Here is a 13,682-nt window from a genome sequence, read left to right on the forward strand (position 1 = left end):
CTTTCGACGAAAGGTCGCAATCCAAATATTATCAGAGAACCAGGATCCTGAGTCTGCGTGGTTCTGATAAATTCTCAGAACCGCGGTTCCGGTTCGGTTCATTTTAGGCGTGAAAAAGACCCAAGTCTAACTGGTGGTCCCAAGACCTGCCACGCGTTCCGCATGCCCTCGATCTACGTCTTATCTCTAAATCTCACTCTTTCTTTTGCTCTGTCTTCACAACATCTCCTCTCCTTCCGAAACTGAGTACAAGTCAAGCCCTATGGCTCGACACGACCCTCCCGGACTGAAGAGATGGCCCCTCCCCGATTTCAACAAGTGCTACCAGATATGACGACTGGTGAGAGCGCGGAGGAAGAGCAACAAACGAAGAGTTGCGGGGCGAGGAGCGGAGGCGAGAGTGAGCGGTAAAGGCGAGGCGCGAAGGCGGGGCTTGAGAGGCAGTTGGGTTGTGCCTCGAAGAATGTAAATTTGAAAGTGAGATTGACATGGTTAGTTGTTTGTCGGCTACGAGGTAATGCTAGTTAGCGGTCCCTATATACTCTATGCAATTATATGCATTTCACTAAACTAGATTCTACGCTGTCCTTGAATCGTATCTTGCAGTAGCGCAGCGTAGCGTAGTAAACCGCGGTTCATTTGAACTGGGATGGAATCTTCATAGTGAATCCAAATGTAAAAGAATTCATGTCCTTGAAGTCCCACATTTTGGAAGTGTCTTCCACACATGGTGCTTGCCTTCGGCCAGGCGTGTGGCTGCCTGGCCGCTCATTGGCATAAAGGGAGGACACTAGGACACAAGACGTACCAGCGCCATGACCAACGAGAGCCATGACATTGGTGCGTCGTTACATGATTAGATCCAGCTTACCGTTCTGGTGTCTATATGGAGAACCGCCCGGTGCTCGGATCAAGCGCTGAGAGAAACAGTGAGGACGACGAGCCGAGCTGACCCGAGCGGAGAGGTTGGATAGAGGTAGACCGATAAATCGCTTAAGGCAACAGTTAACTGATATTAACTCTAAAAAAAATAAGAATCATGCTTTCGATCTGTTTTCTCCATTAGTTTTTTTTGCTGGTTTTTCTGAAAACTGACTGCAATTCTGAAATATCATTCAAATTATAAATAATTCACTATACTGTCAATTTCATTTGTGATTGATCATTTTCATTCTCAAAAACCAAGATGAAGCTTAAATTGCTGCTCACGTGGCTAGTGCTGGCGCTGCCCGGGATCCTGGCGCAAGGCGACTTCGCGGCGCTAGATCCGGAGGTTGCTGCCGTTGCGGAAGACCCACAATTTGATCCGTACGACGACAAGCCGCGCGGAGTGGGAGCAGACGCGGAATATGCTCCAAAAGCTCGCACAGTAGACAGTTTCGACTTCGATCCATCCGAGGGTTTAACGTTCTACGTGGCGGGCGAGAGCAGCGAGTGTTTCTACCAAGACGCCAAGTTCGAGGGCGACGACTTGGGCGGTGCCTACGTCGTTAGCTCTGCAGACTCGCACATTGATTTGGAGGTGAAGAACCCCGAGGGCGTCACTATCTACAGAAGACTAGGGGATGCAGAGGGGCAATATATCGTCACGCCCAAGTGAGTACCGACTAGTGATATTGCTAAGGGATACGTGATATTGACATGTTGGTGGTGGGATCTTGTATAGGCAATCGGGTGTACACGAACTGTGCTTCATTAATCCGGACTCGGACGGGAAGCTGGTGACGCACGTGACAAACACGTTGCAATCCCAGCATCCAGTTGAGAAAGGTTGGTTGCTTGCAAGCTTTAGAGTTACTAGGCGTTGGTATAAATAATTCGTGGGGTTGATGTGTAGAGCATGTGAGTGTGTTGGCCAAGTACGCGTCGCATCTGGATGTGCGTCTCGGTGAGCTCGAATCGGAGCAGAGGTTGCAGCTTATCCGGACCGACAGGCATATCAAGGGTAAGCACTGACAGTTTCTGCTGTTACTTTAAAATCCTTGCTGACCGTATTTTATTGAACTTGCAGTGGAAGAAGAGATGAACAAACACGTCATGTTCTACGGAGCGTTGGAGTGCGCCGTCTACCTCGTAGTCTGCTTCTTCCAAGTGTATTACATCAAGGGCTTACTGGACAGTCCCCGTAAGGCTCGGTCTTGGGTTTGATTAACCAAATTCACCATAAATGTCACTCATGAGGAATGCCCTTACTTGTCACCAATGATTAGCTCAGATTTAATAGACATCACCTCAAAATTAAGGTGTCTGTAAGGGTGCATCCAGTGCTTTGATATACTCCAGGTCGGGTCGGTTGTCGTTTGGTCGGTATCGTGTCCACAGGTCCAGGAAATCAGGTCCAAGTCCTTTGCTCTTCTCACCGTTCTCATCTTCGTACATCCACAAGTAGCATCTCGCTACGTCTTCAAGCTCCTTCTCTGAAAGCTGCAGTACCGTCCACCACGGCTCGTTCTTCTCTGTGGCTACATTCGGACTCACTTGGTGGTGATACAAACACGCCAGGTACACTGCACCAGCAGCAAGCGCGATACAGTCGAACGCCAGAATTAAGCCACTTTTCACAGCGTCCGCGACCAGCATGAACGTCACCTGGCGAATATCCTCGTAAGAAATATCCGGGTGCATCGCATCAAGTGCGAAAATCTTCTCCATGTGCGGTGCCACATAGGCAAATGGCTGCGGTGCTCCGATCTCGAACGACAGCGTGAGCAACAAAATCCTTTCGAGCAGCAAGACTTTGCTCGCATTGGCTTCCACCTCGCCGACCTCCACGACTTCTAGCAACGCATTCAGCCACTCAAGATGCTTGGTATTGGCTGCTTCCTTATCGTTGCCGAGGGTGGAGCTCATCTCCACGGGTTTACCCTTGGCATCGAGCTTCGGCTTCTTCTTGGCTTGCCCAGCAGGTGACGGTGAGTGTCGATTAGCTGCAGCTCCGTTGGTTTTTGGTGTCTGTGCCTTGTGTTTCGTCATCAGCTTCTCTTGTGCCTGTTCTCGACACAGCAGCAAGTACATTGAGCACTCGGTGACGTAGCGGACTTTGACTGGGAATTCTTCCGTCTTGCCAGCTAAGAAAAGCGCAGCCGTAGCTACCAGGAAGCGGTCATGGGTCGCAAACGAATGCATCATGTAGAACCGCTGAACGAACAATTGGGCGGCTATGCTGGGGGCTTCGGGCATCTCCAGGAGCTGAGCTAGGTGCTCCACGAAGGCACAGGTGGTGCGTCGAAGCTGAAGTTCCACACGCCATGGTATGTTGGACTCTGTGAAGCTGGGCGTGTGGAAGACTGAAGGGCTGTCAGTGTCCTTGTTCTCCTTCTCGGCGTCATCGGACGAAGCAATTGGTGTCCGCGTGGACCGCAGGATCACGGCACGCAGCTCCGGGAAGACCCATTTATCAACCGGTTCAGGCGCCATTGGTAGAATGATTAATGCTACCACATTCGACCTCTTTAGTGGTACATCGTACCAAACATCCAGGATATATTCCTTAATTTCGATCACGAAATTAGACTTGTCAAAATTGGTAACTCTTGTGTTGAAATTAGTGCTTTGATTTCGGTGATGGCTACAGTGGTACACCGTACCAGTCTTCTTGTGGCTGGAGCAGCCGTACACACCGCATATCCGAAAATGATGCTGAAGCTTTTGCTGAGGAATGCCCAGCGTGGCGTTCGCGCATCCGCAGCAATGGGCGCTTCTCGTCGTCTAATGCTTGCGGCCGAAGCACCCGCACCCTCTTCCGTCTCGGAAGCATCTTCCGTCTTCGCTAAGGTGGGACGTGACATCCCGCTCAAGGTGGTGCCCCGAGCCGAGCGACGAGCGGCACGTAAGGCCGCCAAGCACTCGGCCGACGCCGCCACAGGCCACAAGGTCGTGCGAACATCATCTCTTCCCGCTCGCATCTCGTTTGCGCTGCTGGCTGGCAGCATCTCGGGCTCTATCGTGTGGAACTTCGTGCTGGACGACAGTATCAAAAAGAGCATCAAGGAGACACTGGGAGCCACGTTCCTGGGTGATATCTACGTGGTCATTGCCAAGAAGGTGGAAGAGACCGTCAAGCCATTCACCGACCCGTCCAGACAGAAACTATTGCCCGACTGGCCCATCCCGCAGGTGCCCGCAGACACGCCGCCCGTCCCTGTGCTGGTGCTCGACCTCGAAGACACACTCGTGCACTCCGAGTGGAGCGTACGTCACTGCAACTGCTACTATTTACATTGTATATGTTTCTCTGACATTGCTTTCTTCTGTTCATTAGAGGAAGCACGGCTGGCGTCATGCCAAGCGTCCCGGAGTGGACGAGTTCTTGGAGACTTTGTGCCAATACTACGAGATCGTGATCTTCTCGCAGAACTACGGCGCCGAGGAGATCGTGCAGAAGCTGGATCCTAAGCAGTGCGCCCTACACGTGCTATCGCGTGACGCTACGCGGTATCTGAATGGCGCCCACGTAAAGGACCTGTCGAACCTGAACCGCGACTTGAAGCAGGTCGTGATCCTGGACGACGACCCGGCCGCTTACCAGCTGCAGCCTGAGAATGCTATTCCGGTCAAGCCCTTCACAAACGGACGGGATCGCGACGACCATGAGCTCAAGAACCTGATTCCGTTCCTCAAGGCGTTGGCTTCGGAACGCGTTCCTGACTTCCGTCAGGTTATCGGCGAGTTCCGCGACGAGGACGGTGTTGTCCGTGACCTCGCTACTAAGTACGGCGCCCGCGTGCACCAGCTTGAGATGCAGAAGGAGCAGCAGAAGAAGAAGGGCTTCGGCGGCTTCGTTCGCGGTCGGATGTCACACCACCCTGCGTCACCGACTGGAGGTGTAGCTGCTAGTGGGTTCTCTGGTGGACCGCACGTTTAAATGATCATCAGGCGTGATCTCCAGTGCATAAAGGATAAATGCATGCGGCTTGATGTGATTCAAACTCATCCATGCGCTTTTTATTCGACAGTTTTAAACGCTCTAGATTTATACAGTGGAGGTTTTAGTAGTAAATGCTCCAGGTGCGATGGTACGGCAGCAGGTGCTCTTTGTTGTCTTCGCCAATTTGCCAAAGCAGCCAGTCGAGCTCAATGACCTCAAGGTGATGACCTTTAATGATCATTTGCTCGTGGATCAGCTCAACCGCTTGGATGGTTGCAGCGCGGATCTCCAGCTCCATCTGCAACAGAAACAAATAAAGTTAGAATATTCTTAGGAGTGAGGTATCTGTAAATGACACTGGGGCCTCACCTCACTTCCAGCTGGGATTTCAGCTTTATTGTCGACGAGCTGAGCAAGCTCCGATGAATAAACAAGCACGCTCTCGGGACGTAGAACTTGCGGCACTCGATAGTCAGCTATTTAGAATACACAGTCCAACAATCATTAGAGCGAAAAAAAACATTGCCAATGGTACAGTAGAAATGAGGAGTTCCCTACCGAACATAGTTAGTTTTCCGATGTCGTGGAAAGAAGCAATCCCCGACGTACGACGGCCGTAAGCAGCCCATACGTCGCCTACCAAAATCTGCGCACGCTTGTAGAAATGCACCTGCTCGCCTTTATACACCGCGTGGTCTCGGAAGCCTTCGAGTAGACAATTATGTTAGTACCCTTGCTATAAACCACATAATTGTTAAACCGAATGGTGCCTTACCTGGGAAATATGCGAGCACAAGGCGAACAGCTTCAACAGCCGAGAAATTGGCTTTCTTGATCAAGTTCAGCGCCTGACCATCGAAGAATTGCTGCAACACGTCGCCCACTTCTCGGACCTTACGCCGACGTTCATCCAATTGTGGTGGTGTGAACGGATGGAACCAAGACGCCACTGTTTCATTGGCCACAGTCGCCAAATTATTGGCATCCAGCGCATGAGGATCACGCAGCAACGCCGTTTTGAGCCCCCTCGCCAAGTGTTCGTACTCCATACTGCCACATCAACTAAAGTCAATCGCCATAACTCTAAGTTTTTGTGACTGGAACGATAAAGCTCTTACTTTTCGGTAGGCCAGAAGCAAAAGTTGAGGGCATCCAGCACAAAAACATACTGACAGGTTAGAGGCCCGTCCTGCGTCACGTCCTCAAAGTAGTGGAAATCGCCGCTGTCCCATGTCACCGCCCCGTGCTCATCCCCACTTAGTCTGGCACTCTATCAAACATAAAAATATAATACGATTCGTCAAGAGAAGTTGTTGGTATGCCGTAGTAATACACTTACCAGCTTCGCTGCGAGACGTCCCACTGCTCCTGAGTCAATGCTTACGTGGCCGGCACGCTGTACTATACGCGCAGTAGACTCTCTAACCAGCGCCGTAGGATCCATGGAGCGCAGTGGAATGGCCAGCGTTACTGGTGGGAGCTAGTTTAGTTAAGACCTTTTTAAAAAGAAAAAAGTTAATTTCAGTTCCGTTCAAACAACGTTACATTAATTATAAGAATGTGACCTTTTTTTTTAAGTTGCCCGCAGCAATCGCTCAAATGTAATCAAAATTGGCCAATCAACGCAGCTCGTTGCGCCCCGTCGATTCCAGGTCTTTTTGTTAAAATCTGACCAAAATTGACAGATGGGTGGAATCAATCGGCTATAAGCGTTTGGCATCAGGCGCTCCTTTGTGATACTCCTCCTAGCAGTGGTGCGTACGAACACAAGCGGTTTGACGGACATCGGACGTCTACAAGAATAGAAATAGCTTCGAATTCTGCATTTCTGAGCCAACTTCTATATTACGATGTCTACGTCGTTGCTAAGTCGTCCTGTCGAAACTCATAGTCGAAAGTAGTTCCTCAAAGGCAACCTAAAATTGATTCAATGAGGTATTGTGCTTTCCAGTTATTCTGCCGTGATTATTCTGGGTTAATTCTATTCCATTCTCAGCCTCAATTATGCCCTAAATTCGGCTAATTCCAGGTTAAATATGAGTTGCCTCACCTCCGCCGCTGTTAGGGGTTGGATGGTGAGCCTTCTTTAAGACGGAATAAGCTAAATAAGTCCGATTAAGGGGGATATGATGGCGTTTTACAGTTGCTGGCCGCCATTACGGCTATAATCAGGGGAGAAACTACGGAGCAAGGGGACATAAAACAAACAATAGAAAAGTCACTAATACACCAAATTTGAAAACACGACGTCATCGGGCGACCGTTCATTCACCAAAGGCAGGGGGAGGCCTCCATGCGGGCGCATAAAGGTTTTTATAACTGGATAAAAACGCTTTCGGCGCCAGCCGTATCGTCTCGAGGAAAACATTTCGCTACAGAGGAGCTCAATGGAGCCCACGAGCGCGTAACGACGGAGCGATGGCTGCGGGATTGGCAAGGGAAATCTCTACGAGAGAAGTGGCTAGGCTAATCACAGTCAGAGCGCGACCTCCACCTACAAGGTATTGAGGACCCTGGTTTCAATCTCGACGATTGTCCACCGGGCATTCAAGACAGCCGCAGTGATCCGTCCTGTTACCCGTACAGGGGGAAGACCTGCAGACTCACCTACCGTTCTTCAAGACGCAGCTCCTATCCGGCCGGGTTGGACCGGCCCACAGGTACCAACAGATCGAGCGTATGGCCAATTCTTTGAGTTACATGATGAATTAACCAGCACAGTGATAAATGCCGCTCCAACGGCAGAGTTAACTGCTATGGCTATGGCGGTTAGAGAATATAATTCTCAACTTGTGGCATTTCGCGCAGCTGCAGTTGTAGACTGTTTAGGTGGATTGATTGGAAGTGCTGTCGGCGCAGAATCTCGAAGGAAATTTTTTGAGCATTAATCACGACGTGAGTGGTTCGATAGGAGTTACGAGATTGCAGCTTCATAACGGATTACACACAGACGCTGCGGTCGTTGGAGTCAATGCTGCGCTCAAAGAGTTTACAACCAACGCAAAAAAAACAAAATCGCAGTTCAGGTCGGTATATCAAGAGCGACAAATTATCAGGCCTACTGCTACGCGATATCTGACCGAATTCTCATGGGTTGATGTGGATGGAATCGATGGTGTTGAAGGGCAAATAAACGAGCTACCAACGGGCGACGGCAACATGAGCGAATCTTCTCTTGGTGTGGAATGGGGGGGGGGGGTTCTACTGCTCGCCAAATCCATGAAGACGTTGATGAAGGTCTATGTGAAAATGGCGAGTCGTCAGACGTTTTGAGTTCGAGTGGTGGTGAAGCTGATGCTAGTGAGAAAAAAAAGGAGGGCAGCGCTGCTGCCGCGGTGAGAAGCAAACCTCGCGCATGAGCCCGGAAGAGAGAGAGAGCAAGAACACACTACTATTTTGGTTGAAGATAGATATATCTGGTTATCAATCCAAAACCGTTAGGACTACTTAGGCGATGTACATGTATATCTTTGTTGTATCATAGCATTACCTGGTAATCAGTTTCTTGAGTTAGTTTCTTTTCTTAAAAAAAAATCGTTTACGGAAGTGTAACACTTCTGCAAACGTATTAGTTACAGAAAAGTACTGCTTCCTCTGGCTGAGAATGATCGCACGATTGGAGAAATCAATACATAACTCTGTCAATACTATTCCAAATTTGGCGCTGATTGGCTTAATCGAACCGTTAGCGTTTCAGCTATTGGGCAATATTAAGGTTTGAGCAATCAAAGCAGTAGGTGAAAAGCAATGGCGTCGAGAAGCCGACCTCCTCTGCCATTCATTTTTAAAGCACCCGCCCAGGCCAACGTATTTATTCTTCATCAGCTCTGGTGCTACTATGCGAAACCTCACTGATAGAGAGCGCCGTACAATAATTTATGCGCTTCTAACGCGTCTGAAAGGTGGTAAATTGGTGCTCGGGGCACTGACAGAGGTTGCCCGGAAATTTAGTTGTGATCGGTCCTCTGTGAGCAGGCTGTGGACCCAGTACCAATCTACATGTACTAACGGTATCAGTGGAGGCGAATGGCGCAGCAGGATAAAAACAAACTCAGGTAGAAAGCAGATAGACCGCGACGAAGTTGCTCAGAAGCTCTCCCAGGTTCCTGCTGAACAGCGTCTTGTCATGCGACGAACAGCAGTCGCAGCTGCGCTTACGCGCTACCCGGTGTCTGCTATGCTAAAGGAGGGCCGCTTACATCGCCGCTCCACGCGTATTAAGCCGGCTCTAACGACCGAAAACAAGCACATGAGGGTGGAGCATGTGCTGAGCTATATAGATGATGCAACACACAATTTCGAGCCCATGGAGAACGTGATACACATCGACGAGAAGTGGTTTAATCAAGACAAGAACACACGCACGTACATGCTTCTTGAAGGTGAGCTGCCACCACAGAGAGACCGCAAGAGCAAGAACTTCATCCCCAAGTTTAAAAAACCTTGCACTGGCATAAAGCATTCGTGTAATCATTCTCAGCCAGAGGAAGTACTGTAAACTAGTATTTTTTTTTGAACAGAAGTGTAACACTTCTGTTCGAGTAGTGTCTACACAGACTCGCGTTCATCATGTACAGCATACTGACCTGCAGCTGGTACAGTAACATGAACTGCGGGAAAAAGTACAAGCCGTTGGAAGTCTACAGCTTCTCGACACTCGCGAGCATCGGATGCATCTTCTTTAACGGCCACACCTTGTACCTGACGTCTGTAAACCTGTTAGAATTGAAATTTTACAGAAGTGTTACACTTCTGTAACTTTCAAAAACATTGTCGAAGTGTTACTCTAATTTAAACTTTATACTTCTGAAACGTATACTATTTTTGTAGAAGACACTTCTGCAAAGTTTGTCGTGTTAAGAGCTGTAGCAGTTCATTTCATGAACTCTTTATACATGATTGTAACTTTTACATTTTGCAGGGTTGTAGCACTTCTGTAACCTATGAATTTTACAAAAGTGTTACACTTATGTAAACTCTATACTAGTATATAGTTGTAAATATGGAACCTGTGATCCATTTGTTTTTTTACTATGTCTTCAAGCTTTAATTTAATCCCGCAAAGCCCCAAAACAAGGAGGCAGATACGCATCCATATCCGTCCAGCTATCTGTGAAACTCGTCTCAGCATCCAATTCAAAGCGGGAAAGCTCGTCTCGTGCTGTTGGCATCCTTCCCTGCTTGGTGTGAAGCTCTTTTCGAGATTGCTCTTCGTTTTGTCGTTCGTATAACCGGTTCCAAAACTTCACCAACACGCTCGTTCCCGCGGTCTCGAACCCACCAATGGCGATCAAAATCACTAGGCTGAAGAAGTTTAGTACCCTCAGCCTGGTACACCCGAATCAGTTCATGTACGCATGGCCTTCCGTAACAGCGGAGGAATTTCTCACTACATTGCTGCGTTGTATTCTCCTTCGTTAGGTCTTTGATCAACTCGTGGACATGTTTAATAGCCACTTTCCACAACTGAGACGTTTCATTTAGCGCGTACGAGGTCACAATTTCACAACGTTTCAAAATGGTGGTTATGAATGTGACTGCCATCTCGAGTGTACATGATTTTCTACGGTCCTGTAGAATTCGTTCCATCAACAGCTACAATTTTGATGCGCATAGGACACCCGAACCGACAGGAGCGTCGATTTGCACGTACACGATCTTGATCTCGCAGACTTCGAGTGTTCTTGGGTTTACCCCATTGATCACACGCAAATAGTCTGTATATCACGTCTCCATTTTTGTTTCTCTCTAGTTGCTTCTTAGTTACGTTGCAGCCATGTCGCGCAGTCCACGCATGAATAGCAGCTGATGCATCAGCTTCACTCGAATATTCTTCATCAGGAGGTGGCTTAAGTTGATATTTGGTTGGTACCGTTGCGTTTGTCGAAGGTTCGATTGGCATCGATGCAATTGAAGATTCGAGTATGGGAGACTCCGTTGATCCAACTCCCGACAACAGTGGAGCTAACATAATACTTGGTTTTGACTGTGTGCATGCCGAAGCCTCATGGAGTGTTGCTCCCATGGGTCCCGACTGTGCGTTGAACGGCATAGCCCGCTGAAGTCCTTCCGAATCAGACAGCTTTATGGGCTCCCTGGTGAAGGTGCAAATACGAGAGAACCAGTAGTCAAGCCCGTAGCCACGTCCGCAATGAGCATCAACTGCACGCTATCTTCTACAGGCTGTTCGTCAGGAGTTGAATCCGGGACAGAGGATGAATGGGCTGGCGGAGTGGAACATCGAGGCTCCATGATGATTATCCCAGCTTTACCCTTAGACAAAGGGGTGGTTACTGAGTGGATGTAGCCTAGAATAATTAACGTCGTGTCTGCAAATATGCCACAACAGTTGGTTCTATTTATGTCCCGGTGCTCCGAAGTTCGATGCTCCATAGTTTCTCCCTATAATCAGGCGTATCTCCGTCGGTTGGATCTAACACACTGATCAGCGGTGTAGGGGAAGAGTTCACAATCTTGTTCTTAATTCGCATTAAATGTATCTTGACAGCCTTTCTATGGAGCAAATTCAGCCCGAATTAACACTCTACCCGCCAATACAAGTGAAAGGCACAATACAGCAACTGTGTACACTTGTGTCATTGGGGACAACATGCACAAGAAGTGGATAAAGCTGTCAAATAGGTCGTGTTTCCTGCTAAAATGACCGATAGATTTCCTGCCAGTCTTCTGAGATCTTTAGCTTTACCGCTCGAGCTATATTGTCACCACCAGCTCTGTAGACAAAGCCTTAGGTACGTAGTTCCCCACATCAAAAGCCATTCCTCGCGACAGGAGTCGTGTAGCGCAGTTTAGCGATAAACGTTATTAGGGTATTAGTTCAAGTTTGTCTAACGTGGGTTGGTGGTATCATTTTCTTATTTAAAGTACGCAGAGTAAATCGTTGCAAACGAAGACACTATTTTTAGCTTGGTAGCATCTGTTACCAGCCGGAAAATAATCATCCGCTAAAGCCACCTGCACATTCTATCAGATCGACCCAAACATTCGATCGAAACTTGAAAGAAACAACAATCTGCTAAAGACGACTAATAGAGGCCTTTAACAGAATACTAAATACTTCTCCGGTCCTTAGTAGAATTAACTCTTAGGATTTTCAGGAAAACCTTGCGTAATATCTATTGGGTAAAACAATGATAGTACTTAGGATGGGATCACCCTAATCGGCTGCTTCACCAGCCTTAAGAATTAGTCAGTCCTCAAAATGGCGAGAGTCCAGCCACCCCTGACATCCCAGAGGAAACAAGGCAGGTTATCGCGCTATATATCGCAAAGCGGTCCGTTTGCGGCCGTATCAAGCGTGGTGCAGCGTCGGCTAGTTCGGGTGTTGTCGTCAGCAGGCGTCCAAGTCGTTTAAGGAGAGATTAATAGGCCTACCAAACGACAAAAAGAGGGCGACCACCTACTCAAGTCGATACCGCTCGGATTGCCAGATGAGTTGCTCGAGTATCTGCCACTCCACTTCATCACCGTTAGGCACTGCGAGCCCTAGCTCATTCTGTTTACATTCCGATGACTACATAGCTCAGGATGCAGCGGGGCTGCCGTAGCTAACGTCAGAGGAAGACGTACGACTCAAAGAGTCCCAAAACTAAGTTCCTTATCCGAAGGAAACTTACAGCCCAAGAACCAGGGCTCAAATTTATTAAGAACACATAATTTTTATGCTTCAAAACCCGAAGTGTTCTATTTTTATTGCGGCCAAACCGCTATTTATGTTTAACTATCTAGCATAGTTAAACCTAATCAAATGCATATCGTGTGGCCCTCAGCCTATGTACTGAGGCCACTGTTAACTCTACGATTCAGGTACTGAGAGTCTGTTAACTCTTCGGGTACTCCGTACCCATGTGTGCGCCACACCCATGTAACCCCGCTACACTCTCCTGCACTAAGATGAGAACTTACGTTCTCGAAAATACCTCAGCAAAGCCACGTCTTGCCAAGACGTCGGAGGGCACTGCGCCTCATCCTTGCGTTCTCCAGCTCCCCGAGCTCACGATAGCCTTTGCATATCTGATGCATAACACTTCGTCTGCGGCCCACGGCCAAATGTCATCAGCGCGTCGCGCATCAGGTTGCCACGAGGTCCCAGACCATTTTGCGCTGCTCCGAGAGCTGCCACACATACCTTCATGGCCGGGCACCACGCTGCCAACACGGCACACGCTCAATGAGCTGCCAACCTGATGTGAGCCAAGCTCAAGAGCCTTGAGCTCCATGTTCATCAGAACCTTGGGCTCCGACCATATAGCTCAGTGGTCGAGCGCTCGCTTGAAAAGCGTGAGGTCCGTGGTTCGATACCACCCTCGAGTACACAGTCTACATACCTTGACTAAGGTTTTGGACTCACTCGATCCACGGGCAGCGCCCCCATAGCTCAATGGTCGAGCGTTGGCTTTGAAAGCCACAGGTCGATGGTTCAATTCCACCCGGGCACAGTCCTCTCATACCATGAGCAATAGTCTGTACACGGACAAGCTTACGAGCATTGCACTCGTAGCTCAATGGTAGAGCGTTGACTTTGAAAGACAAAGATCGGTGGTTTGATCCCGTCCGGGACACCACCTTCGCTGCAACAGCGCAATTCCAACCTTGGATAATGCTCTTTGAGCAAGTTTCTTCGAAACAAATACGCGTCGATCAGGACGCTTGTGCTTGGACCTCGTCCAACACAACACGAAGCATCCGCTTCCGTCGGGACCATGTCCCCAACACCACGAGGCACACCTGCCTCCTGCTCCCGCTGCGAGCACCGATGCTTATACTTGAGCTGGCTGCTCCAGCCACTGGTCAG

At 48.9% G+C, this 13,682-nt stretch overlaps 5 protein-coding genes, 1 non-coding gene and 2 pseudogenes across 12 annotated transcripts; 6 read left to right on the forward strand and 2 right to left on the reverse strand.

Moving 5' to 3' along the window:
- The first annotated feature begins 1,140 nt into the window (after nt 1-1,140).
- On the forward strand, nt 1,141-2,313 carry PPTG_18491. Of its 2 annotated transcripts, XM_008916724.1 has the most exons (4): nt 1,141-1,596; nt 1,667-1,770; nt 1,838-1,945; nt 2,012-2,313. In XM_008916724.1, exons 1-4 carry the CDS (start codon nt 1,187-1,189, stop codon nt 2,146-2,148), a joined length of 759 nt encoding a protein of 252 aa, XP_008914972.1. In that variant the 5' UTR covers nt 1,141-1,186; the 3' UTR covers nt 2,149-2,313. The 2 variants fall into 2 exon arrangements, with proteins under 2 accessions (XP_008914972.1, XP_008914973.1); XM_008916725.1 differs by having other exon boundaries at nt 1,667-1,945.
- Nucleotides 1,611-3,514, reverse strand: PPTG_18492 (hypothetical protein). The gene has a single exon (XM_008916726.1). The coding sequence runs from the start codon at nt 3,415-3,417 to the stop codon at nt 2,239-2,241; it is 1,179 nt and encodes a 392-aa protein (XP_008914974.1). The 5' UTR covers nt 3,418-3,514; the 3' UTR covers nt 1,611-2,238.
- A 101-nt stretch (nt 3,515-3,615) lies between these two features.
- On the forward strand, nt 3,616-5,023 carry PPTG_18493 (mitochondrial import inner membrane translocase subunit TIM50). The gene is made up of 2 exons (XM_008916727.1): nt 3,616-4,191; nt 4,262-5,023. Exons 1-2 carry the CDS (start codon nt 3,634-3,636, stop codon nt 4,862-4,864), a joined length of 1,161 nt encoding a protein of 386 aa, XP_008914975.1. The 5' UTR covers nt 3,616-3,633; the 3' UTR covers nt 4,865-5,023.
- PPTG_18494 (hypothetical protein) lies at nt 4,887-6,419 on the reverse strand. Of its 4 annotated transcripts, XM_008916728.1 has the most exons (6): nt 6,207-6,419; nt 5,986-6,137; nt 5,643-5,917; nt 5,426-5,572; nt 5,237-5,343; nt 4,887-5,165 (listed from the first exon to the last, which is right to left on the reverse strand). In XM_008916728.1, the coding sequence occupies exons 1-6, from the start codon at nt 6,309-6,311 to the stop codon at nt 4,989-4,991; spliced, it is 963 nt and encodes a 320-aa protein (XP_008914976.1). In that variant the 5' UTR covers nt 6,312-6,419; the 3' UTR covers nt 4,887-4,988. The 4 variants fall into 4 exon arrangements, with proteins under 4 accessions (XP_008914976.1, XP_008914979.1, XP_008914978.1 ...); XM_008916731.1 differs by having other exon boundaries at nt 5,643-6,137; XM_008916730.1 differs by having other exon boundaries at nt 5,986-6,419.
- Nucleotides 6,420-8,993: 2,574 nt separating this feature from the next.
- Nucleotides 8,994-9,365, forward strand: PPTG_18495 (hypothetical protein; the record flags this gene model as incomplete). The annotated part of the gene is made up of 1 exon (XM_008916732.1): nt 8,994-9,365. The coding sequence occupies one exon, from the start codon at nt 8,994-8,996 to the stop codon at nt 9,363-9,365; it is 372 nt and encodes a 123-aa protein (XP_008914980.1).
- Nucleotides 9,366-13,130: 3,765 nt separating this feature from the next.
- PPTG_20588 lies at nt 13,131-13,201 on the forward strand (annotated as a pseudogene). The gene has a single exon. The product of its transcript is annotated as a tRNA-OTHER (tRNA).
- Nucleotides 13,202-13,254: 53 nt separating this feature from the next.
- PPTG_20589 lies at nt 13,255-13,326 on the forward strand (annotated as a pseudogene). The gene has a single exon. The product of its transcript is annotated as a tRNA-OTHER (tRNA).
- Nucleotides 13,327-13,378: 52 nt separating this feature from the next.
- Nucleotides 13,379-13,449, forward strand: PPTG_20590. The gene has a single exon. It is a non-coding gene; the product is annotated as a tRNA-Ser (tRNA).
- Nucleotides 13,450-13,682: the final 233 nt, after the last annotated feature.

The sequence above is a fragment of the Phytophthora parasitica genome, assembly GCF_000247585.1.
Source record: "Phytophthora parasitica INRA-310 unplaced genomic scaffold supercont2.88, whole genome shotgun sequence".
Lineage (NCBI taxonomy): Eukaryota > Oomycota > Peronosporomycetes > Peronosporales > Peronosporaceae > Phytophthora > Phytophthora nicotianae.

Excerpts from the sequence above, each read along its gene's own strand:
- PPTG_18491 (XM_008916724.1), top strand. The coding sequence starts at position 1,187 with ATGAAGCTTAAATTGCTGCTCACGTGGCTAGTGCTGGCGCTGCCCGGG. Across the intron at positions 1,597-1,666 it reads CAATATATCGTCACGCCCAA|GCAATCGGGTGTACACGAAC; the intron begins GTGAGTACCGAC and ends GATCTTGTATAG. Across the intron at positions 1,771-1,837 it reads CCAGCATCCAGTTGAGAAAG|AGCATGTGAGTGTGTTGGCC; the intron begins GTTGGTTGCTTG and ends GTTGATGTGTAG.
- PPTG_18492 (XM_008916726.1), bottom strand. The coding sequence starts at position 3,417 with ATGGCGCCTGAACCGGTTGATAAATGGGTCTTCCCGGAGCTGCGTGCC.
- PPTG_18493 (XM_008916727.1), top strand. The coding sequence starts at position 3,634 with ATGATGCTGAAGCTTTTGCTGAGGAATGCCCAGCGTGGCGTTCGCGCA. Across the intron at positions 4,192-4,261 it reads TCGTGCACTCCGAGTGGAGC|AGGAAGCACGGCTGGCGTCA; the intron begins GTACGTCACTGC and ends TCTGTTCATTAG.
- PPTG_18494 (XM_008916728.1), bottom strand. The coding sequence starts at position 6,311 with ATGGATCCTACGGCGCTGGTTAGAGAGTCTACTGCGCGTATAGTACAG. Across the intron at positions 5,573-5,642 it reads TGTGCTCGCATATTTCCCAG|GCTTCCGAGACCACGCGGTG; the intron begins GTAAGGCACCAT and ends GTCTACTCGAAG. Across the intron at positions 5,166-5,236 it reads AAATCCCAGCTGGAAGTGAG|ATGGAGCTGGAGATCCGCGC; the intron begins GTGAGGCCCCAG and ends TTTCTGTTGCAG.